Source organism: Arachis stenosperma, chromosome 2 (assembly GCF_014773155.1).
Source record: "Arachis stenosperma cultivar V10309 chromosome 2, arast.V10309.gnm1.PFL2, whole genome shotgun sequence".
Taxonomy (NCBI): domain Eukaryota; kingdom Viridiplantae; phylum Streptophyta; class Magnoliopsida; order Fabales; family Fabaceae; genus Arachis; species Arachis stenosperma.
In genome coordinates, this window is record NC_080378.1 from 13,904,677 (window position 1) to 13,930,359 (window position 25,683).

The following is a 25,683-nucleotide window of genomic DNA, read 5'->3' on the forward strand; positions in this document are numbered from 1 at the left end:
ATTAGAATTCACACACATATATATAAGTAAATGTGATAATTAATTTAAAATAGATAAAATATTAATAATATATATTTAGAAGTATAAAATATAAAAAGAGTTTTAAGTATATTGAGAACATTGGTATTTCAATTAATTTAACTTAACCATTGATCTGAATTATAAAAAATATATATAATATATATTAATTAAAATTAACGGTTAAAATAATTGAAATATGTACACTTAAAATTTTTTCTAAAATATTCTATCATTTTTTAAAATTAGCCTGTTTTCCCCCGTAAATAACAATAAATAAATTCCAATTAATGAGTGAGAGCAAGTAACTGTAAAAGTGAAGCTGTAACGGGTGGTAGGTCTAAGGAAAAGAAAAAAAAAAGATTAATTAAAGCTGAAAAAGAAAATGAAAATAAAAAAGAATAACAACAAAGGTCTTCGGTTGGGACCCACCTTCGAATCTATGACAGAGACATCAGTTTTCATTTTCTCATCTCCTCTCTTCCCTTCTCTTCTCTTGTTGCCCCCCTTTGCTTATTTTAAATAAACTGAAATAAATTAATATTAAATAATTATTTTATTTTTAATTTTCCTTGCTGCTTAGGACTTTATATTATATAGTTTTTATATTAATATTTTATATATATAGTCTAAAGTTGGAAGCTTTGTATTCTTATGTTATATGTCTGTGATGGTTGTGTGAATTCTCAAGCCAAGCAAAGTCTTCTCTTTCACACACTTTTCAATCTCAAAAACCATGGAAGAACAAGAATCTAGGGTTTGACAGCATCAAAGGTCTGTGCTTTGGTGCTTTCTTATTCTTTTTTCCTTGGTTCATTGAAGATAAGATTGGGTTGAATTTTTTTATTTTTATTTATTTTCTAAACCAGATATAGATATGCTGCAATTTCTTCTAACTCCTATTAGTTAGTTCTGATCCCAGGGTCTTTGTTTGTTCTACCAACAACAGAAAACATAAACAAAAAAGAAAAAAAAATTGACCCTTTTCAACCTTCGATGGAATTTTGAGACTTGAACAAGAAAAATCCTATTTTTGTGGCTCCCTTTGAAAAAAATGGGATTCTTTATATCTGGGTCATTTTGTATGCCACTTATGGCTGAATGTATGGTATCTGTGTTGATAACTCAGATGTTCATGTTTTTTTAGTATTAAGGCATGTTTAGCTTCTGATTTGAGAGTTCTTGATTAACTTAGATAGATAGATAGATAGTTAGATAGTTAAGAATGGAGGAAGTTGAACAAGCTAATAGATTAGCTGTTGAAAGCTGTCATAGAGTTCTTAGTATTTTGTCTCAGCCAAGGGATCAAGTTCAGAATAGGAATTTAATGGTGGAAACTGGTGAAGCTGTGTTAAGGTTCAAGAAAGTTGTTTCTTTGCTTCAAAATGGTTTGGGTCATGCAAGAGTGAGGAAGCATAGAAAGCTTCAAGTACCCTTTTCTCAAAGCATACTCTTAGATAACCCGAATTGCTTCAAGAACAACAACAACAACAACCTTAATCATGATCAATCAAAGAAAGTAGTGATGCTTCATGAGAATTCAGTTCAGGAATTGGGATCAAGTACGGTTAGGAACTCACTTTCTTTGGTGAATCCATCTTTGGAATTGAGCTCAAGTGCCAAAAGTACTATTAACCAACAAGGTTCTTCATCTAGTCACTATCAGTTCCTTCAACAGCAACAAATTCAGCAACAAAGGTTGTTGATGCAGCAGCAACAGCAGCAGCAACAAATGAAAAATCATGCTGAGATGATGTTCCGAAGGAACAACAGTGGCATAAACCTCAATTTCGACAGCACTAGCTGCACGCCGACAATGTCGTCTACTACTAGGTCTTTCATTTCTTCCTTGAGCATAGATGGAAGTGTGGCGAACCTCGACGGAAGTTCCTTCCATCTTATAGGAGCCCCACTCTCTTCTGATCAAAATTCGCAGCAGCATAAGCGAAAATGTTCCGCTAGAGGCGACGAGGGCAGTGTGAAATGTGGAAGCAGTGCTAGATGTCATTGCTCAAAGAAGAGGTAATACCAATTAGTCATTAATCATTAATGTCTGTTATTAAATTTATGGAGTTCTGTATAATGAGAATTAATCAAACTATATGTTCTAAGCAGGAAACATAGAGTGAAGAGATCAATTAAGGTGCCAGCTATCAGCAACAAACTTGCAGATATACCTCCTGATGATTATTCATGGAGGAAGTATGGACAGAAACCAATCAAGGGTTCTCCTCACCCAAGGTTTGTTCACTCTCTTCTTTTGGAGATTTGACTGGTTCAAGTGGGACATGAACATATAATTGTGCTGTTCTTTTTCTAAAGTTTCTGAAACCATTTTGGCTATTTCTGACCCTTTTGCTCTTTTGGTGTGCATTTATGGTGTAAACTTTTTCTTTTTCAGTAGTAAAAAAGTAACCTCACATGATGCACTTTGTTTGGTGGATATGTGTGTGATGGTGGTGGTTCTATATGAGTTGCTAGTGTGTTTGTAATTTTTCCTTTTTGGTATTCAGGTGGGATTTGAACATTATATACTTCAATTTTCTGTTTTAGCATCAACAATTCTAGCATCTGCCATGAAATAAGGCTGTTCAACACACAAGGTTTCCACCTAATGGGGTCCGGGCCATAATCCGAAAGAGAAACGACTTTTATCTACGTGGTAGTACTTGATTAGATGTCAGTGCAAAACAGTTTTACAGTTTATACTGACAGTACATCGAAATTAAACCTTGGAACTTTTGTCATTGCTCTTTTGTTTGATGTAATCATGAATTTCGGTAGCGATAGCATATATAAGATTATTTGTTATGAGACTGAGGCATAGTTTGTGTTAATTGCAGGGGATATTACAAGTGCAGCAGCATGAGAGGGTGCCCTGCAAGGAAGCATGTAGAGAGGTGCTTGGAAGAGCCAACAATGCTAATTGTTACCTATGAAGGAGAGCATAACCATCCAAAGTTACCAACACAATCTGCAAATGCATGAAACCACTTCATTGGAGAGAGAGCTTACCAAAAACAACATCAAGCCCTCATTCAAATTTGTCAAAGACCTTCTTGTGATGTGAGATTCATTGGCTTCAGAATGCTGCTGTGTACATATTTTGAGTGATGCAAGCAGGGATTGATGGATGGATGGATTGATGATATTGTTCTTGGTGCAGATTTTGGCTAACAAGGCCTTTTGATTTTAGAAAATGAAAAAGTATGTAAAATTGGGGTAGTTTCAATTCTCAAGAACTCTTTTTTTTTTATTTCTTTTTTTGTTTTTTTCTTCTTCTTTAAGATATATAATCTTTCTTGAGCATGTTATAACCATTTTCAGGGTTTTCTAAATGAATGGAATGCCTTTGAAAAGTGTCAAGTTTTTTCCTTGAAATTTTGGTTCTCACCTTATTCTTTTAACACTTTAAGACATTAATCTGACTTTCACATAGTTTAGTAAACATTAATTTAGTCTTTCAATGTATATTTAGTTATTTACCTATCAAGTTTATTCTTAAATTGATGGTTATTTTGCACTATATAGTTCAAAAAAAATTTAATATATAAATCTTTCACTATGTCTAGTGTTTTAAAACTTAAAGTTCTTACCTTTGTTTCAGTTTGATTAGATTAACTTTAACTCAATTCACCTATTAGATGAGAAGATATGTTTTTCTGACAATTTATAACGTAGATTTGTTAATTATTTGTGTCAAATTTAATAGTAGAATAATATTAAACTTATTTAAATTTTTTGAGATAAAAATAGGACATTTGAAATATTAGGGATTAAATTAAGAATTTGACCAAACATTAGGGGACAAAATAGTACTTTAACTTAAATTTATTCTTTTTATTAGTTTGATTAGATTAACTCCATGTCTTACCTATAAAATGATTCTAAATTTCTAGGGAACATGGTAAGCACTGAAAAATCCCTTAAAGATATGCAGACAAATTTCCTTTAGAGATTGGATGTTTAGGCTTAATGAAGAAAAACCAACAAATTGGATAACTAGCATTGTTGCATTGTAAGTTGAAGCTGATGTTGGACCATTAAGTCAAGAATTGAATAGCTCCTTGATTGATCAATATGTAATGATTGAGGTTGGACTATTGAAGACATGAGCTAAGTGTCACCACTATTTCTTGAATTGCTATGCTTACATGTAAAAGCTTCATTGAATATGTTGCTCCTCCTAATAGAAACTCAATCTTGGTTTGTGGAAGTTTCTAAGCACAACATGTGACTTGCTAGGGGACCAATATGGGCATTATGCTCTATATATTATTCATCGATCCAAAACCAATTCTTATCAATATTATTATTATAGGACTAGCACTTGTGTTTGTTCAATCTTTTTTTTTTTTTTGTCTTAAAGAGATTTTTAAATATATTTTTTTAATCATATAATTATAAATTTGACATTGATAATTTGAAAATTGATTTAAAAATAACTATATATTAAAAAAAATATGTATACAATAAAGAAATTTGAATTAAAGAAGGTAAAAGGGGGAGGGGGGGATTATTTCATTAATACCATATGTAACAAAGTTAAAACAGACATAATCGGCAATCTTTTTTTTCAATTTTATATTCAACAAATAATTTAATTCATCTAAAATTTCACTATTCTATCAAAACTATTAATTTTTATTTCCATTTTAAACCATGTTCATATCACACGCTATACCAATGTTAAGGTATGAAAATAGAAAAGAAAAGTAATTGCTTAAGAATTTGAATTGGGAAAGAGACCACCAGATCTAGTCACACTTTTAGCCTCGTTAATAATAATTATTTTTTGACCATTAATTAAAAAAGTAGTTAAGGCAAATATCATCAAGGTTAAAATAGGAAACATAAATTTAGATATCAAAAGAGACAATCCCCTATATATTGTTATAGACTTACAGATATCAATGTCTTAGATGTACTGAGATATATTTGGGGTATTATTTAAACTAATTTAATGATAAAATTTGAAAAAACTACTATTTATATCCATAAATTTTGCGAATGCCGACAAAAATATTCATTAAATAAGAAAATTAACGTTGTACCCATGAAAGATGGGTTTCGTGTGATAATAGTATCCAAACCGTGATTTTTTGTTGACTTTTTAATAAAATTCTCAAATTACTCCTTTTATCTTTTTTCCCAAATTTCAAATTTCACAACTCTCATCCTTCGTCTTTCTCTGCCATTGTCAGTCACCATTCCCTCAAGACCCAAGCACCTGATGTCTTCTTCCAACTTTTATCCTCAACCTCCGTCTCTCTTTATTCCAATCCTAATTTGTTCTCCAAATCTAAATCCAAATCAACTTTAACATCATTACCCTTGTTGTTTCTTTCTTCTTCGGATGCAACAACAACACTAAGAAAGCACACCCTTGTCAAACTCTTCAACCTCTTCGACCTGAATATTGTTGTTCTTCTTATTCCAAAGCAATAAGTAGTAGAATTCAGCCAACAAGAGGCCGATGGCCACGTTATCTTTCCAACGGTGACTCCAAACACTGCTCAGCACCGTCGATCCGTAGAAAAAGGGGATGCTTTTAGAGTATCTTCATGCCATTTGGTGGACTGATATTCACATCGCAGTCGCTGCCGCTGCTCAGGCTAGGCTTCCGAGGCCACCGCAGAACCCTCTAGAAGGTTGTGGTGGTAGTAACGTTATTGTTGAAGAATCTTGTTTCACTCTGAGTACTGGAGAACAAGGAGGGATGATGGTGGCAGGGTACATTGATGAGGATGAGCTTCTGAACATGTCGAGTATGATCGAAGACATGGCCAGGGGAATGCAGGGTGAAAAAGGACCCACACTCCCAAGCCTACCTTCGACGACGACATCATCAGCAAGTGCTGTACCTCCAGTGAGTTCCAGCAAAGCTTCTCCTCTGCAACAAATGCGACCGAGGCTATCACATCTTCTATCTCCGACCTATCCTTCCTTCCGTTCCCAAAGGCTCTTGGTTCTGCGCCTCTTATTCCCACAGTGACACCAAGAAACTAAAATGTATATTTTTTTTGTTAATTTCAAACTTCTTTTTCTTTTTCTACACCACATCTACAAATCCATAATATTTGAACAATAATCTCAGATAATTAATAATCCACCGTTTTTAATCTTTTTAATTTTTTAGTGGCTGGCAGCAGCAGAAGAAGAGGAAGAATGAGGGTTGTGAAATTTGGAATTTGGGGAAGAAGATAAAAGGGATAATTTGAAAATTTTATTAAAAAGTCAACAAAAAATTACGGTTTGGATACTATTGTCACACGGAACCTATCTTTCATGGGTACAACGTTAGTTTTCTTGTTTGATGGGTACTTTTGTCAGTGTTCACAAAATTCATGGATATAAATAGTAATTTTTCCATAAAATTTTAAGTTTATTAAGCAATCTATCATACACCAATTTTGAACTATTGAATTACACTAATGCATGATACACCATATATAGTCCACGACCATAGCATTTTATTTAGAGAATAAATTTTAGGCTTTGTGATTTTAAATACCTTGCCATAAAAACACTATTAGCCATTTATTGTGATAACATTTTTTTTTCTCTATGCTCAAAGCTATATTACTATAATTTATCACTAGAAAGCTATATTATTTAAAAAAAATAATTTCCATATGTATTGTCACATGAAAGTATTTAACTTTTACACTTATTACCTCAAAAAATCGTGCACAATAAAAATGAATAACTATTTAGAATAATTTTATAATCTAGAATTTTATATTTGATCTCATTCATAAATCATAATAATGATAATTATTTGTCTTTCTTTCCTTCATTTCTAATTGTATCTAAAAGTTGTACTTAATACTTATCATAAGTACCAAGAGTTAGAATGTTAAACCCAGCTAATTTTAAAATGTAAATTTGACTAGATAAACCCTATCAAAAAAAATTTTATTATTATATTCAGTATTTCTCCCTTATTGGGCACATTTAGTCTAGAATTTTAATTAGGATTAGGATGGAGTTTAAAGTCTCTTATAATAATATAATGACTTAAATGGCTTACAACATGAAAAGGAAGAATATATTACTAAACATTTCTACACTAACACTAAAAAAAAAATTAAGATATAATCTAAAGATGTCTCACTTGTGAATAATTATAATAATGATTATCCCACTAATCCTCGCTTATGAATAATTATAAGTTAGTGTACACATGTTGCTAATAGGGATCTGGTGACAAGTCCAATTTTGATTTGATATGTGAAGAAAAAAATGAAAGGCATTATTGTAATAATGGTTTTGTTCTGATCGAGAATGAATGAAATGAGGGTAGACTTTTGTTTCAACAGATTGATGATTATTTCCACCAATATATATATATATATATATATAACCTTTGATGGAACAAAAACTATGGGCTCTACCTATTTAATTTTGGATTGTCTACCAGTATCATCACTATCATTGTTAGACTAATTAAACCAATAATTAAAGGGTCAAATGAGGAACAAGCACTAAACATTCGTATTAACTCCCAATCACAAAAAAAAATCATATTAACTATTTAAGGGATTTTTAATACAAGATGACGAAAGATAAATTAGTGAAAGTTTATTGCATAGTTGTTTCTCAATTTTTTAGTGCATTAACGAAATTCTCGGGACTGCTTAGTTTGTTTGCTTCTTTCGGTTGCGATGTTTTTAATGTTAATAATAGAAAAATAGACTATTAGTTTCCTTGTAACTTATAATAAGGTATATTGAATTACAACTCAATTAGGTATCCTTTAGAATTGGTACAATATTCAGCCTTTTCTTATAATAATTCAAAAAAATAAAACAAACACATCTAAAAAATGTAAATAGATTTAGTGTCTTTAAAAATTAAATCTATATTTAAAATTCAAATTAAATCAAACTAAAATTTAAAATTTAAATCTTAAATTTTCGTTTCAAAATTAATACATTTAATATAAAAATATATTATAATTTAAGTACACAACTAAAATTCAAATGAATCAAAATTTAAAATTCAACTTTGAAAATATTATAATAATTATGGATGTGTTTTAAAAATATATTATAACGATTATGGATGTGTTTTAAAAATATTTTGTATATAATATTATACTATTAGATGCGTTATAATTGAAAAAAAAACACAATTATTATGATTATACCAGTTACATCTTCTCTCGTAAACTCTAGGTTTTTTATTTGCTTCTTTACTCAAACTAATTAAGTACAAATAGTTTATGTGCGTTTTATTTAAAACTAGAAATTTACGATTTTGAAAACGTGTATATTTAAAAACTAGATTTTTACGATTTTAGATGTGTTTTAAAAATATTTTGTATATAATATCGTATTATTAGATGTTATAATTGAAAAATAAAAATACAATTATTATGACTATACCAGCTATATTTTCTCTCGTAAACTCTAGATTTTTTATTTGTTTTTTACTCAAACTAATTAAGTACAAATACTTTATTCGTAACAATTCTATTAATAAAATCAAATGAAATCAAATTTGTTCCAATTAAATAAAAGTAGAAATTTTCTATTTATTTTTAAATATAATTAAAAATGATGAATATGATATTTCATAACATTAATTAAGCACAGATATAAAAAGTGATTATACCTTTCATTAATAAAGATTAAAGGGTGTTTCAGCTACCTTCACCGATGAAAATGAGAGAGGCTTTGGGGAGGTTTCAGTTTTTGAAATTCACTAATGCAACTAATAATAAATCATGTTTGATTGCGAGGGTGCTTTACAGTATGAAAGTTACGATAAAAAAGGAACAACAAATCAGGTTTGTTATGGGAGGTCGGGTAAAAAGAAGCAAAGTCCTAGTAGTTAACTATGAAGTTAGAGAGAAGTTAGATTGATTTATGTTTTTATTATTTAAATTAAAAATATTTATAGATATATACCCTAAAAATAAGAATATGTTTTAATAAAAAATAATTAAATATTAATAAAAACTGATTAAAGGCTGATTAGTGTTGTACATGAAGCATTTTCCATTGAATTATTGACCACTGAGGGACATACTGAGAAAAGGAAACGACACGGGATACATGAATATATTAAGAGAATATTTGAGAGTAAATATTGGATAACTAACATTTAATATAAAAGAAAAAAAATAATCTCCAGAAAATAAAAATATTTAAAATTTAATTAAAAAATATCGAAAATTCAACTTCAACAAAAGTTTATCTTTAACGAGCTTTATACTCAAATTAATTTCAAATTTTTGTTACACACGAAGATACGTGTGCGCATGCATGCGTCTCTCTCTATGTTTTTTAAAATAAATAACAATAATATTTTAATATTTTATTAAGTATAAATTAATTTTTAAATATTTTATTGTCTTTATAATTATATAAAATATTTTAAATAATTTTTGTATCATCCTTCAGAAATTACGAGTTTAATAAAAGCATCTGTCGATAAAAGAATCACCCTAAAATAATCATCTCATGGCTATTGAAAATGAGTCAAATCAGATGGTTCTATTTTTCAATCTTTTTAACTTCGATTTCGTATGGACAAGTCATAAAAATTAAAAAAAAATCTGTCATTTACAACCAAAATTCCTTAAAAAGTTAAAAATTAGTACTAATTCTTTTGAAAATTCTAAATCGAATGAATTCAGTCTTATACGTATGTCTAATAACTAAAAATACATATTATTTTCAATTTTATTTCTAGACTATCAGCTAAAAAATAAGGTTGGATATGTCAACACTGATCATATTTAAGTGTGTTTAAATATGTTCTAAAAAAAATATTTGTCTTTAATAAAACACAATTAAATACAAAATATATATATTAAACAAATATCAAATAAATATCATATCAAAATATCTTCGATGTGCAAATAAAATAACTTAACAAAGTACCTGGACTCAGAGATAGACTGGAAAACAAAATTAAAACAACAAAACAACACAAAACTACAAAAGCAGCCTAGGTTTTTACCGTTGATTTCTTTAAAACCATACAGATAATCACACTAAAATATGTATATAAAAAGAGAAACAAAGTTATGGTTTCCTTTTATATTTGCAGCAGGTTTTCTTTGTTCTACCCTTTTTTTAAATTAAAAAAAAAGTTTTCCTCGTTTAGGTATTTTATTAAAGGAAAAACTCACTTTTTTTAAACTCCCTCCCATTCTCTAATTATATCTCTTTAAGTGTATGTCTATATGTTATATTCAATTAAATCCTTAAAGAAAAACAAAGTGCAAAACCACCCATAAAAAGTGCTTCACTTTAATCTTTCTAGTTTCTATTGAGTTGCTATCAATTTTCTTTACCAGCAATTTCTACTTTCCAGCAAATGTAAATGAAAAAAGCTTAAAAACCAGTTGAATTTATTATTTTTAGCCCATTTGTACATTGTTAATCAAATGGATTGAGCCCTTAGTTTTAACTTTTTTTTTTTTTTATATAGATTGGACAACCCCAGTCTTAAATATTATAACACCGCAACATACTTTCACTTCACCACGCATTCACCTACACAACTAAAATGTTCATATTTAATATTTGACACATTTACTAAAGTTTGAATCCGAGTAAACCATATTAAAAGGCATATGATTGACCACAACGCGGAATACTGTGGCCCAAAAGTCTCAAGCAGCACTTATACTTTTTTCATTTTTTCCTTTATTTTTCATTAAATCATTTTTCGATCTTTATCTTTGGTAAAATTTTCTTAACTTCAATAGACAAAAAACAATATACAAGAGGCAATATGCGCCGTAGTACAACAATGCACAATAAATAAACGATATAAACGTTGACAAAAACCTCTAGATAATAAAACCTAGGGCCTAAAAGATTTTGATGAAAGGGGTTTAATATTGATGTATTGGCATAAAACATTTTATACTTATTTGGTCGAAAACATTTTTAATAATTTAATCTTCCAATATCGGTGCGTTTAACTCACAATAATTTCTTTAAAAATAATACATAAAAATACATAATTACTTGATACTAGATATATAAAAAGAAAAGTTATACTAATCATTCATTAAAATTAAATTCTATAAAAAAAATGCTTACTAGCATTATTATACAAATGTGAATATATTCGTGTTTCTTGTTCTTTTTCATTCTTAGACACCAAAAAAAAAAAATCTGAATACATTCATACTAAACTACACTGGGATAATCAAATTCTTTGCACCTTCCACCTTGATGGTTTTAGTACCAATCAAGGAGTTAGGTACTAGACATACCCATTTCAATTCCCAACTTTCAAATAATAAAAAAAAGAAAGCACAATTTCTAAACTTCTCAATATATATACTCCTAAACCATTCTCTAATTATCCTCCTACTCTCTAGTCTCTTGGCGGGCAAGATATTGAGTACCTTTTTTTTCTAATATATATATATATATATATACCTTGAGAAAAGTTAGAGAATAATTAGGATGATGTTTAAGAAAGTGTGCATATATCATTACTCATGTGCAGATGGTTTCACGTGAAGTTGATAATCGAAAAGTGTTAGATGAATAAATTATCATCTAATGATTTTCAACTATCAATTTCACGTGAAGATATCTGCATATGAATTTTCACCTTCCCAAAAAGGCACCCTAGAACCCTTCTGGATCAGCAAAATGGATCAAGGGGCAAATGGAACCACCCGTGAACTCATTATAGAGGATATAAGCCAACCCATGAAATCAAATGGATGAGCGGCATTGTACAGAATCTACAACTGCATAATGAAGAAACGAAATCTTTTAAGGAAACACAAAGAAGAGGGGGGCTAATAAACCCCCAAATCATACGGAAAACAATGTTACTGGATTCATCACCATTTAGCATTTTTACGAGTCTATCAGTATTTGCCATCATCACTTCCACTAGCAACAGTTTTACCTGCATATGAGAGAGATTATATTTAATAAACTTTGCAACCATGGAGGATCAACTCTCTACTAAGTTATGTAACAAATATGAGTGATCAAAATTAGGGATTTATTATGGTGATATAAAGGAACAAAAGCCAATAAAAAACCATGTAATCCGTGTTTTCCTGGTGGCTATGCTTATAACTTCTGAACCATTGCTTATCATTTCTAAAAGAAGATATTGACATTCACATTGAAAGAAATAATTTTATCTGTTTCAAGGGCAGTCCATTTTTCTTTTTTATAACAGAAATGTATCCATTAGTATTGAATTTGATTGAAGGCAACTCTTTTTTCCATAAATATGAAAATAAAATAAAAGTGGAAGAGAGCATACTAGCTTTTAGGGGGCATTTTGCAGAAGATGGTTCACAAATTTGTAAAATCACATGAGATAGCATATGTCTCTTTAACCAAGCAAAGTGGCCAATTTTGTATCAGTTCCAACACTGTAATGGCCAACAAATCTCTGCTTCATATGAATAGCCACTTCAGGCAGCATGAATTGTAGGAGCACCCCAAAATAATAAATAAATAAAAATCCACTAGAAAGCCTAAAATACGAAATCAAAATAAAGCAAAAACTTTGAAAGCATGATGTTACCTGTTTTATGCAATCTGAAGAATTAAAATCCCATAAAGAGTATTGGATTCAACATCATGTTCCTCGAATATTTGATGTTTCAAAGTCCAACTCCTCATCATCATCAAAATCATCCATCTTTTAGCCTCTGAATGACTATCTAGTATCTACTACCTATTAAAGGCTTTAAGAATTGCAAGAGCCTCATTGTCCATCTCAATATTATCTTCCTCAATCATTTTAAGAATACGGAAAGGAGGTTTTCCAACAGAAAGGTGCATTCTAAGCAATATTTTGTACAATGATATATTTACAAGACCAAAATCACGGATATCTCTTATAAACTCATTTGCATATTCAAAATTTTTATGCTTCTCCAAATACTCAGCAATAGCTAATATAAGTCCATGTGATGGCCTCCAGTTACAATCTTTCATCATTGCCAAAGCTCTCTTCATAGCAACAATGGCCTTGTCCATTTTTTGGCTTTTGACAAACCCTTCAATGAGAATCTCCCAAGTCTTGTAGTTAGGACTACCACCCTTCTCCAAAGTGTGGATATGTAATGACTCAGCTTCTTCAATTAATCCTTTTCGCATATATGCACCCAAAAGAACATTAGAGACTCTGATATCATACTTTTGACAGTTAGATTCCCATTCAGTGAAGATTCTCTTTGCTTGCACAATGTCCCCGAGCTTCACCAAAGATGTTAGAATGCAAATATAGTTGGTACAACTAATTCTTCCAGAAACCGCCTTACTTGCTTCCCATGACTGCAAGACTTCCTCCTTTTTCCCCAAAGAGGTGTACAAGGTTATTAGGAAGAAGTAACCAAGACGGTTATAGGTAGATAGTTTTGCTTTAGCATATTTTAGAACCACAATTGCTTTCTCGGATTGCCCTGCTTTCATATAAACATTTGCTAAAGTAGCAAGACTGCTCCACCCCACTTGAACATTAACATCATTTTGCATTAATCTAAAAACCTTCTCTACAGCTGCAACCCCGTGTCCTCCTCCCTCACCACAAGCATTCATCCAAAGGTTGTAAGACAGAACATTGCAAGGTATTCTATTTCGCTTCATCTGCTCGATAACAAGGGGCACCTTCATATACTCACATGTAGCCAAATACAATTTCATCATCTCATTGTAAGGGTGAGGGCTAACCACTAGCCCCAATTCATAGAGCTTCACCATTAAAGTCTCAGCTCTATTTGTATCCCTAGCTCTTACATAAGCATGAAGAAGCGGGAGACAAGCAGCTTTCTTAGCAGCTGTGTCAGGTATACTGAGAAAGTATTCTTCAGCTTCCATTAGACCATAATTTTTAACAATTAATTCCAATTTCATAGCATGATCAGCCGGGATCATACAGAAATCCTTCTGGCTTTCCATCCATTTCAATACCTGTTCAAAACAATAATCAACCAATTTAAATAACTTAACAATCAAATGCTTAGTGAATCCATAATCTGCACTGCAATGGCATATTCATCCGATCATTGATATCAATAACACTTCAGGTATCACATCCACTCCATTAGATGACCCAAAAAAAAAAATCATACTAGCTACAATTTAATGTCCAAATTCTAACTCAAAGGCACATTTACCACAAATCTTAGGCATGAGCATGTCTAATAACATTATGTCAACAAGAGGAACAAGAGGCATTGCATTAGGAGAAAACAGAGAAAAGTACAGCACCAAAAATCTAAATAAATTTAAGCCTTTCTAAGGAACAAACAGTATTCAACAGATAAATAATAAACACAGGCATCAATTCTCAAACCCCCACCCCCCAAAATTGAAGCGCTAGCTGTAGGAATAGTAGTATATCAGTTCCTTTATTTCTGTATACAGTAGAGATTTAAACACAGTAATAACTGATATGTAATAGTCACAGTTCAAATACTCCCTTTGTCGCTTTGGAAACTCAATACATCCTTGGATCATTATTTCTGGATGCACACTTTGGAGATTTGATTCATACAATGATCAAATGATGTGCTGAATTTCCAGAGCGACATTATACACTACTTTTAACAATGGCTTTAATAACTGAAATTCACACTTAACTGAACTTAAATGTTAAATCACCAATTCACCATATGTCAATATGTGTCTCCATACAAATTCTGTTCATTAAAGAAGAAAACCAAACCTCGAGCGCGTGGAGGTAGCGCTTCGAATTGAAAAAGCTCCTGGCAATGCTTCTGAGCTCAAAGTGCGAAAAACTGTTACGCTGAAGCGCGTGTAACGGACTCAGTTTGCGCGATTTCAACACTTCCCGAATTCCATTCCTCTTCGCGTCGCCGGCACGTTCATGCCTTAACGACTCCACCTCTGTCGCGTACGATGCAGAAGAAGCGCGTGAAGCTGACGCGGGGATCCACGGGCTTCGCGCGCCGAATACATGACCGATTCTAGAAACAGAAAATATGAAGATAGTAAAATAAAAAGACAAGAAATGAAACATTTGAATTGGAGAGTTAAAGATGAGAAGAAGCGATTGGGATTTTGGTTTTGGAAGTTATTACCGGTTGATCCCGGTGAGGAGGAGGGAGCGGTTTGTCATACGGAAGATACGGCGTCGTTTTTTGAAGTCGAAGGTGAAGATTGCGTTATGGAAGCGGGTTCATTACTTGGTTAATGAATTAGATTAGAAAGTACATACTACATAGTAAGAGCATTTGAGTTATGTTGAAGTGGGAAGGTAGTGCGAGGAAGTAGCAACTACTATGGCCCCCAGTGAGAGTTTCAATGGGTCGTAAATTAGAATTTTATTTAAGAGTTTATATAATTTGTCATAGTAAAATTTAAATATTTCACATTTATTTAAGTAGATTAATAAATTAATTATTAGAGCAACTTAATTTGATTAGTCTCTTGTCTTTGAGTATTGGTCTGTGTATTAGATAATAGACTTTAAATTTTGGTGTCCATTTCAAATTACTAAAATTTAAATAATTGTAATATATTTCACATTTTACAATTTTAGAAGACTAACACAACTACACTAAAAAAAACTATAGTAATATTTAAAAAATCAACTATCGTACATATACACACCAAATTTATTATTTTTATAAAATATATATCAAAAATAATATTTCATATATGTAAATATTAACTAACAATAACAACAACAAAATTTTGTTTTATTAAATGGAGTCAGCTACATCCAGTAGTAAAACTTAAAAAAAAAATTTTGAGAGGGACAAAAATTTTGATGTAAAAATTTTATAATAGTATTTATATTAAAAAATTTATAAATATAATTATTTTTAAGTCTGTACTAATATGATAATAAATAAATAATTATAAAGATAAAAATTATAAAATACTTAATTTTTTAAAAATGATATAAAAGGATATAATTATTTAGAACTTAGTTTGAAAAATCAAAATTTTAAAGATTGTAACTTCAAAATTTTGTATCAATTTACACAAATATAATAATACTAATATTTATTGAATACAATAATACTACCTTTTAATTTTTACAATGATATTGAATTTAATTATGTTAAAATTTGTCAAAACCCATTTCAACCATTAATCATTATATTTAAAGTAAAATATTTGAAGTAATTGCGAGATAAAGTTATTAGTTTGAAAGAAAGGATAGATAATAATTATGAAAGAGGAAAGCATTGTACTATTTTGTTTTTGGGCTGGATTTTTCTAGCCCCAAACTCTTGAAGGATTATCATGTGTTCATAACACGTAGCAGAAGAAAAGAAGATAATCCTAAAGATCTATTTTGTGTTTAAACTTTATTTCAATAATAAATATATAGTAGATTAGATCTAAATACCTGAGTACGCTAGTAAAAATCTTTTTCTCTTTCGATGGTACGAAGGCGCTATGCGTATCCACACCGAGACCAACCTTTGCTGTCAACTCCTTGACCAATGGACATCTGATCTAAATTGAGAACCTCTTTGCAACTCTTTGCACACCATAAAATTCTTCTCTAAGAATTAGGCTTACATACATTTATGTGTATAGAGGTAAAGAAATAAAACTCTTGTTATTCTCTCCACTTTCCTGTATTCTTGACGTACATATATATAGTATGAGATTTGTTACTGATTTTAAATTTGATTCTCAATTCAAATTTAAATCATATCTTGAAATTTCAAATCTGAATCATTCAAATTTTATGAATCATATCATAACTTAATTTGAAAACGAAATCAGTTAAGATCTCATCCAAATTTAGAAATAGAATAACTAATTATTCTCAAATCTATTCTATTATATAAAAATCGGATGTCTGCACTTAATGATGGAGCTGACGTGACATGCTCTAGAGAGTGTTTCCCGATTTAATTATTTTAACTCATTCAATACAATTTATTACTATAACTTAATTATATCAGCTAATTGATTTGATTAGATATTTAAATATTAATATAATTTATTATAATATATATTACTTAATTAATTTTACTACATATTATATTTGTTATATAGTTAATTAATTTATTCATTTATAAAGTCTGAAATAAAAAAATAATTATTATTTATTCTAATTGAATTCATTAAATTTAATTATACATTATATACGAATTAATAATAATTTGTAAATCACTTTATATTATATATTAACAAAAATTATATATGTCTCAATGTTAATTAAATATTATATACGCACAGAAAAATAAATACAAAGATGATTTATATAATATTAATAATATTATATTAGCACGGTAATTTTTTTGTTTGATATATAGTATTAATAATGATAATATTATTATATAGTATTATATAAACTTTCTAATATTAGTATAGAAAAATGGAAAATTATTTCTTATGGCAATCATTCTTAGTAGAATAGTGTGTCCTTTATATAGTATTGATAACAAGTGCAATTACCCGTGCCATGCACGTGATAAGATTGAAATTATAATTTTAAATTATTTTTAAAATAATTTAAATTATAATAATTTGATTAATAAAAATTAATATGTTATGCATTGTTTGTTTTTTTTTAATTTAGTAATTGGATTAACTCTAAAATAGTTATTATCGATTTTAATAATCTACTTTCTTCAATAATCAAACATATATACTGAATGTATCATAAATATATAGTAATAGTTTAATCTATCCACAAATATTGGCTATTATCACACTCTAAAACAAATTAAATATAAAAGCTATTAGCACGTGCTTATAAATCTATAAAATTGCACTGTTTTTAATTTGTGCAAGGGTTTATTTATCAAATAAACTTAAAATATAAACAAAAAATATTTATAAAATAGACCTAGCATCACTTGAAAGAATCATAGAAAATAATCAACTTACCTTATCATAAGAACCATTTCTATGTAAGTCGTGTTGTTCTTGTCAAATTTGGATGAGACTTTTCATAATCTTATAATTCTTGCCTTTATTTTTCAAACTTTTTTATTATATAATCTATCATAGATAATACTGTTGATAGAATCGTAGTTAATATCCTTTAGGTATGAAAAAAAAATAAACAGAAGAAGTTCTATGTCTGAGGTACGAATTTTTTAGATGATAAATAATTGTAACAATTCACTATTAATCCTTCTATATATATACACACTAATTATACACGGTAATAGTTAACAAATATTTTCAATGGAGATACTTACTCAATATATTATCGACATTAATTATATGCCAATATTTTAGGAAAAAGCTAAAAGAGGAGATATATAAATATATAATATTATTGCTATATAGGAAGCATACATAAATTGTTACATTTTTTATTATGTTATACAACTTAAAATTATACTATCTGTTAATATTAATCCTAGATACTTGCTATAATATATAAAATTTAATTATGAATCTAAATAATAAAATAGATAACATTCAATATTTTTTTTTTCTTTTTACATTCAATATTACTGTAATATAAAAAGTAAAATAAATAATAAAAAATATGAGAAAAAATAAAACATATAATTAAAATTCAATTTGTTATCTAATTAATCTTGTGTCCATACGATATAACTTTACAAAAATGTTATGAATCACAATCTTTTTTATTCTACAAAAAAGAAAAATACTATATGTAGCCTTTAGTAGTACAAAAAATAATTATAAAAATTAATTATTGATATTGATATAATCATAATTGATTATTAATACTCTAATTTTTTAAAATATTTTACTTTTTTAAAATACAATGCATGTACCGTGTAGACTTTATTATTATTATTATTATTATATTATTATTATTATTATTATTATCCACTAATTGATATTAAATTAAATGGGTCACTATTAATGTGTGCATCAATTATCTCCTAATAAAATTATTGCACTGAATGAGAATTAGAACTATATCAATTGATATAATTAGAATGATTAAAAATATTGATGATTTATAAGTAGTTTAATAACGCATTAAATATTAATTTGATATAATTATAATGAAGATATTTCTTAAATTAATATAATCATGCATTATTCATGAGCTAATTGTAATATAATTAAAATAAATTTATTTAAAAAAAATTCATGTATAATTTTCAGAAATTATAATAATTTTTTATTTATATATATGTATATATTAATTTTGTTAAATAATTCTCTCTCTCTATATATATATATAAATAAAAAATATATGAATTATATTTTGTTAAACTCCATGTTACAGCTATTAAAAATATTTAAATCACATATATTAATTTTTTTGTATAATTATTTTGTTTATATATATGATTTTTTATTCTACAATCGTGCAATAATATTTTTTTATAATATTATTGCTATATATGAAGCAGCTTTATATACTATAATTATATCAAATTTAATTATGACTGTAAATAAATAAAATAGGAAACAATCAAAACTAATTTTTTTATAGTCAAAATTTACTGTAAATATAAAAATAAAATCACTAATGATTAAAAATTGAGTAGAAAATAAAAATTCATAAGCTAAATTCAATTTGTTAACTAATTAATTTTATGTCCATAAATATTTTTATTATTATATATTGATTAAAACTATGAATACATACTAATAAAATTTACATACAAATGAGAATTAGAACTATCAATTATATTAATATATAAATTCAAAATTATTATTATTATTATTATTATTATTATTATTATTATTATTATTATTATTATTGAGTAATGATGATAATTTATGTGATAATTAATATTACCTATAAAATATCTAAAATTAAATAATATTCAAGTATAATTATGTGACAATTATAATTCAAAAATTACTGTATATGAAGTCACGTGAATTATTATTATAATTGATATATAATTACTATATTACTACATATTCTCAATCTTATCGGTTGTATCAATTTAACTATATCAATTATATTCAAATTAGTAGTCAATTATTTTTATGAAAATTCTTGCTATAATTAGGTTATACTTATGAGCTTGTATTGTATTAATTGTTATAATTAATTTAATAAAGATATTTATTAAGTATATATGTTATCTATATTAATTATATGCCAATATTTGTAAGAATGAGTTTAAAAAAGTGATATATAAATATATATAATATTATTGTTATATAAAAAATAGTTTTAAATAATATTAAATATTAATTTGATATAATTATAATAAAAATATTTTTATAAAATAATATAATCATACATTATTCATGAGCTAATTATAATGTAATTAAATGTATAATATTATTCTATATATTTATTTACCGTCATGATTTGATTTGATTATTTTCTAATTTATTTACTTACATAAATAATTAAAATATAACATAACTATCGTAATTATTATAATTTTATAATAATTATAATTAACATATTTTATCATAATTAAATATTAATTTGATATAATTATAATGAAAAAATTTCCTAAAAATATAATCATACATTATTTATGAGCTAATTATAATACAATTAAAGATATTATTATATCATAATGTCTACTATATTATTATAATATCAAAAGATACATATTTTATTATTTTTTATAGATAAAATCGGTTTTTATTGGCAACTAAATTGTGTTTAGGTCAACGAAAATTATATGTTTAGGTAGAGATTTTTTGTCAAATATAATGAAAATACAAATAAAGAAATAAAGGATAAAAATAAACTTAAATAATATATCTGACACCACTTCATTTTATTAATTATTAAATTATTTAAAAATAGTACATCCACAAAAAATACTCATAATATATAAATTAAGGAAATAATTTAAAATTTTTAATTATAATTTAATCAAATACTAATATTAAAACCAAATTACTTAACCAATATTGAATCTATTCTAGTTCTTAGTCACGTATAATATAGAGTCATTCTCGTAACGATAACCAACTGAAATAACATCGTAAATATCAACATTTAGAATTCGTGCAAATTCAAACCATCCTCTTGTTAAATAAGCTTTATCATCCGCTATCCATGCAATGCGGTAAAGTATAGAATTGCCACACCAAGAAATCAAATTAACCCTTATTCCTCTCAATAGCATTGCATGCATGCAAAAGAAAGCCAGTAATTTCTAAAAAAAATCACAATATGTTATAAAATTATTCTAATAATGAACAATTTAAAATAAGAAAATTTAAATGTATTACCAATCGTTGAAATTGCATATCCAAGTTTGTCACGAATTTAGCAAAACTGAACTTAAACTGAGAGAATTCAATCTCATTATGTGCTCCACTTTGAAGATTTTCGGGCAGACGTAAAAAGCATGGAGGGGATGGAACTTGAACTTGCCCTATAAAATTTCGTGGATGCAATTCCTCAATAAAAAATCGAGCTCCTCTCAAGAAAGCTAACTTTAACCAGATTCCATTAGGTTGGTCATAATAGGTGAGTAGATCCAACCTTCTTTCGGTAAAGTAGAGATTATTGCCCCTTCTTTGAACGCTTACATCCATGTAGTTGGAACCTGAATCAGTGAAGACAACTCGATGAGGTATTTCATGGATGTGATGCATTGTAAACGATTGTGGTAAAAGACAATTGAACTGGAACATTAGACGATAGAATAATTTAGAGTAATAACAATTAATAAATTATTAAAAGAATAATATAATAGAATGAGTATATGAAAAATATTATAAAAATTATAAATTGTACCTTAAAAGGATCAACTTCAATAAAAAACGAAAAATACATTTATTCTATGAAGTAGTAAAAAAATACTAAATATAAAATTATGAGCTGACTCTCAAATTTAGATTCATGTACCACAGAAAAACACTATTTATAGACCTTAGTAAAACAAAAATAAATATGTAAATTACTTATTATTAAGGCAATTTTTTATTATGTACAATAATTACGTATTATAATTGATGAGTAGTTTAATAGTGCATTAAATATTGATTTGATATAATTATAATAAAGATATGTTCCTAAATTAGTATAATTATATATTATTCATTAAATATTAATTATAATATAATAATATAATTATAATAAAGGTATTTTTTATAAAATAATTTAGAATAGATGAAAAATTTTATTCATTTTGGAGGGAAAACGGATTCACGAGAGATCGACACGTCACCCTTATTAGCTGAGGGAAAACCCAGTTTTAGTATATTAAGTAGATTGTTGCTTAATTTAAAGTAATTGTATGTTAGTATCTTAAATTTATTTTCAATAATGACCTAAATAGATAAATCTAATTGAATTGAATGATTATATAAAATATTTTATATTATTAATATACTAAAATTAAATTTATTTTTTGTACAGAATTTTATAGGTAAATTTTATACAAGATTAAGTAATTTTTTATTTTTTTATTTGTTTTATCTATGTTACTTTATTTAATTTTAAGTAGTGTCATATTTACAATTACCGCCAATATGATATTTTATAAAATATGAAAATCAATTTTTTTATAATTTAAATACCAATGTTTGAATAGAAGAACTTAACAGACTCACAATGTGAGAGAGAGAAATTTACCTAGAGAAAAGAAACTCGGCATGAGAATGGTGGCGACGGGCTCAACAACGACGGTAACGGGATGAGCAGCGATGATGACATAAGCTGTGAACAGTGACGGACCCAGAAAAATTTAGTAATGGGAACAAAATATAATAAAATTTAGGTATAGATATTTTTTTGCTTCCCACGATATTCAACAAGTTAAGGACTAATCCGTCATAAATTTGAATTCCATTTAAGAAGTTATAATTGGCCGGCAACGAGTTTCTATACATACGAGACAGAATTCGAACCCTCAATACTTATTTAAGCGGACGACTAAGTTGATCACTTGATCAATCTAAATTGGTTTAGATATATTCAAAAATTAAAATTAGAACTATCTAATACATATTGATAAGAACTAGAAATATACATACAATCATTATTATAATATTTAAAATAATAAAAATATAATTTCATACACATAGTATAATATTTAAAATAACAAAAAAATATTTATAAGGACTTTTTTTATTTTTAACATGATTAAATATTTTTTTTATATATTTTTAAACAATTATTTTACTTAATTGTCAAATCTACTTATTATAATTTTTATAGTATAAATAAATTTTTTATCCAAAATAATTACAGTATATTAATACATAGATAATATATTTTTTATCTTAAACAATTTTTAAAAAATCACTAATAATTTAAGTTGTATTTAATTAGAAAACTAAGTTTTAATTTAATTATTAATTAATTATCACTAATTTTTGAGTTTATTTATTTATTTTTCATACTAAATCAAATTTAACAATATAATTATTATTATGTGTTAAGTTTAACAAAATATTTTTTAACATAAAATACAAAATAACTATTTATATTTTATTTTGAGACAAATCTATTCTATCTATTCTATTATATAAAAATTAGATGTCTGCACTTAATGATGGAGCTGACGTGGCATGCTCTGCAAAGTGTTTTCCGATTTAATTATTTTAACTCATTCAGTACAATTTATTATCATGACTTAATTATATCAGCTAATTGATTTGATTAGATATTTAAATATTAATATAATTTATTATAATATATATTACTTAATTAATTTTACTACATTAATTATAATTTGTTATATTAGTTAATTAATTTATTCATTTATAAAGTCTGAAATAAAATAAATAATTTATTGTTTATTCTAATTGAATTCATTAAATTTAATTATACATTATATACGAATTAATAATAATTTGTAAATCACTTTATATTATATATGTATTAACAAAATATTATATATGTCTTAATGTATTAATTAAATATTATATACGCACAGAAAAATAAATACAAAGATGGTTTATATATTATTAATAATATTATATTAGCACGGTAATTTTTTTTGTTTTGATATCATATAGTATTAATAATGATAATATTATTATATAGTATTATATAAACTTTCTAATATTAGTATATAAAATTGGAAAATTATTTCTTATGGCAATCATTCTTAGTAGAATAGTGTGTCCTTTATATAGTATTGATAATTGTTGCTTAATTTAAAGTAATTGTATGTTAGTATCTTAAATTTATTTTCAATAATGACCTAAATAGATAAATCTAATTGAATTGAATGATTATATAAAATATTTTATATTATTAATATACTAAAATTAAATTTATTTTTTGTACAGAATTTTATAGATAAATTTTATACAAGATTAAGTAATTTTTTATTTTTTTATTTGTTTTATCTATGTTACTTTATTTAATTTTAAGTACGTCATATTTACAATTACCGCCAGTATGATATTTTATAAAATATGAAAATCAATTTTTTTATAATTTAAATATCAATGTTTGAATAGAAGAACTTAACAGACTCACAATGAGAGAGAGAGAGAGAGAGAGAGAGAGAAATTTACCTAGAGAAAAGAAACTCGGCATGAGAATGGTGGCGACGGGCTCAACAACGACGGTAACGAGATGAGCAGCGATGATGACATACGCTGTGAACAGTGACGGACCCAAAAAAATTTAGTAATGGGGACAAAAATATAATAAAATTTAGGTATTGATATTTTTGTTGCTTCCCACGATATTCAACAATTTAAGGACTAATCCGTCAAGAATTTGAATTCTATTTAAGAATCTACAATTGGCCGGCAACGAGTTGTTATACATACGTGACAGAATTCGAACCCTCAATACTTATTTAAGCGGACGACTAAGTTGATCACTTGATCAATCTAAATTGGTTTAGATATATTCAAAATTTAAAATTATAACTATCTAATACATATTGATAAGAACTAGAAATATACATACAATTATTATTATAATATTTAAAATAATAAAAATATAATTTCATACACATAGTATAATATTTAAAATAAAAAATATTTATAAGGACTTTTTTTATTTTTAACATGATTAAATATTATTTTATATATGTATTTTTAAACAATTATTTTACTTAATTGTCAAATCTACTTATTATAATTTTTATAGTATAAATAAATTTTTTAACCAAAATAAATACAGTATATTAATACATAGATAATATATTTTTTTATCTTAAACAATTTTTAAAAAATCACTAATAATTTAAGTTGTATTTAATTAGATAACTAAGTTTTAATTTAATTATTAATTAATTAACTAATATAATATAATTAATTATCACTATTTTTTGAGTGTATTTATTTATTTTTCATACTAAATCAAATTTAACAATATAATTATTATTATGTGTTAAGTTTAACAAAATATTTTTTAACATAAAATACAAAAGAACTATTTATATTTTATTTTGAGACAAATATAATATAATAAGTGGTATATATGTATATAAGTATTAATTTTTTTTCAAAAAATTTTGTGGGGGCAAATGCCCCCTCTATATTAAACGTGGGTTTGTCTCTGGCTGTGAAGGAAGATGGGAGTTGTGAATAGGTAAGCGGCGATGGACTCAGCAACAACATGACAGGAGCTATGCGATTTTTTTTGAAGAAGTCGAGAAGAAGAAGATTTTAGGTGAGGATGATTGAGTTTATCTTGCATGACTATAGAATATAGACTGAAGCTATGAATCATGTGTGATGTGAGGCAAATCCTAATTACTAAAAAGTGTTTATAAGTATATATTCGGGGCGGGTACACCTTAAACCCGACGATACCTGTTTTAAGCAAAATCTGTCCCGACTCGAGTCAAGTTATTACCTTTTTCATCCGGGTATAGACGGG

General features: G+C 27.0%; 2 protein-coding genes across 4 annotated transcripts; one reads left to right on the forward strand and one right to left on the reverse strand.

The window, feature by feature from the left end:
• The first annotated feature begins 663 nt into the window (after positions 1-663).
• Positions 664-3,409, forward strand: LOC130962035 (probable WRKY transcription factor 21). Its single transcript, XM_057888123.1, is given in 4 exon segments — positions 664-2,040; positions 2,134-2,259; positions 2,862-2,982; positions 2,984-3,409. Coding segments are annotated over 4 exon segments (1,149 nt in total). The 5' UTR covers positions 664-1,243; the 3' UTR covers positions 3,089-3,409.
• Positions 3,410-11,118: 7,709 nt separating this feature from the next.
• LOC130960846 (pentatricopeptide repeat-containing protein At5g27460) lies at positions 11,119-15,281 on the reverse strand. Of its 3 annotated transcripts, none has more exons than XM_057886339.1 (6): positions 15,074-15,281; positions 14,698-14,959; positions 12,550-13,940; positions 12,283-12,414; positions 11,850-11,913; positions 11,119-11,749 (listed from the first exon to the last, which is right to left on the reverse strand). In XM_057886339.1, the coding sequence occupies exons 1-3, from the start codon at positions 15,109-15,111 to the stop codon at positions 12,699-12,701; spliced, it is 1,542 nt and encodes a 513-aa protein (XP_057742322.1). In that variant the 5' UTR covers positions 15,112-15,281; the 3' UTR covers positions 11,119-11,749; positions 11,850-11,913; positions 12,283-12,414; positions 12,550-12,698. The 3 variants fall into 3 exon arrangements, with proteins under 3 accessions (XP_057742322.1, XP_057742321.1, XP_057742323.1); XM_057886338.1 differs by having other exon boundaries at positions 12,283-12,434; XM_057886340.1 differs by lacking the exon at positions 12,283-12,414.
• Between the last annotated feature and the right edge of the window lie 10,402 nt (positions 15,282-25,683).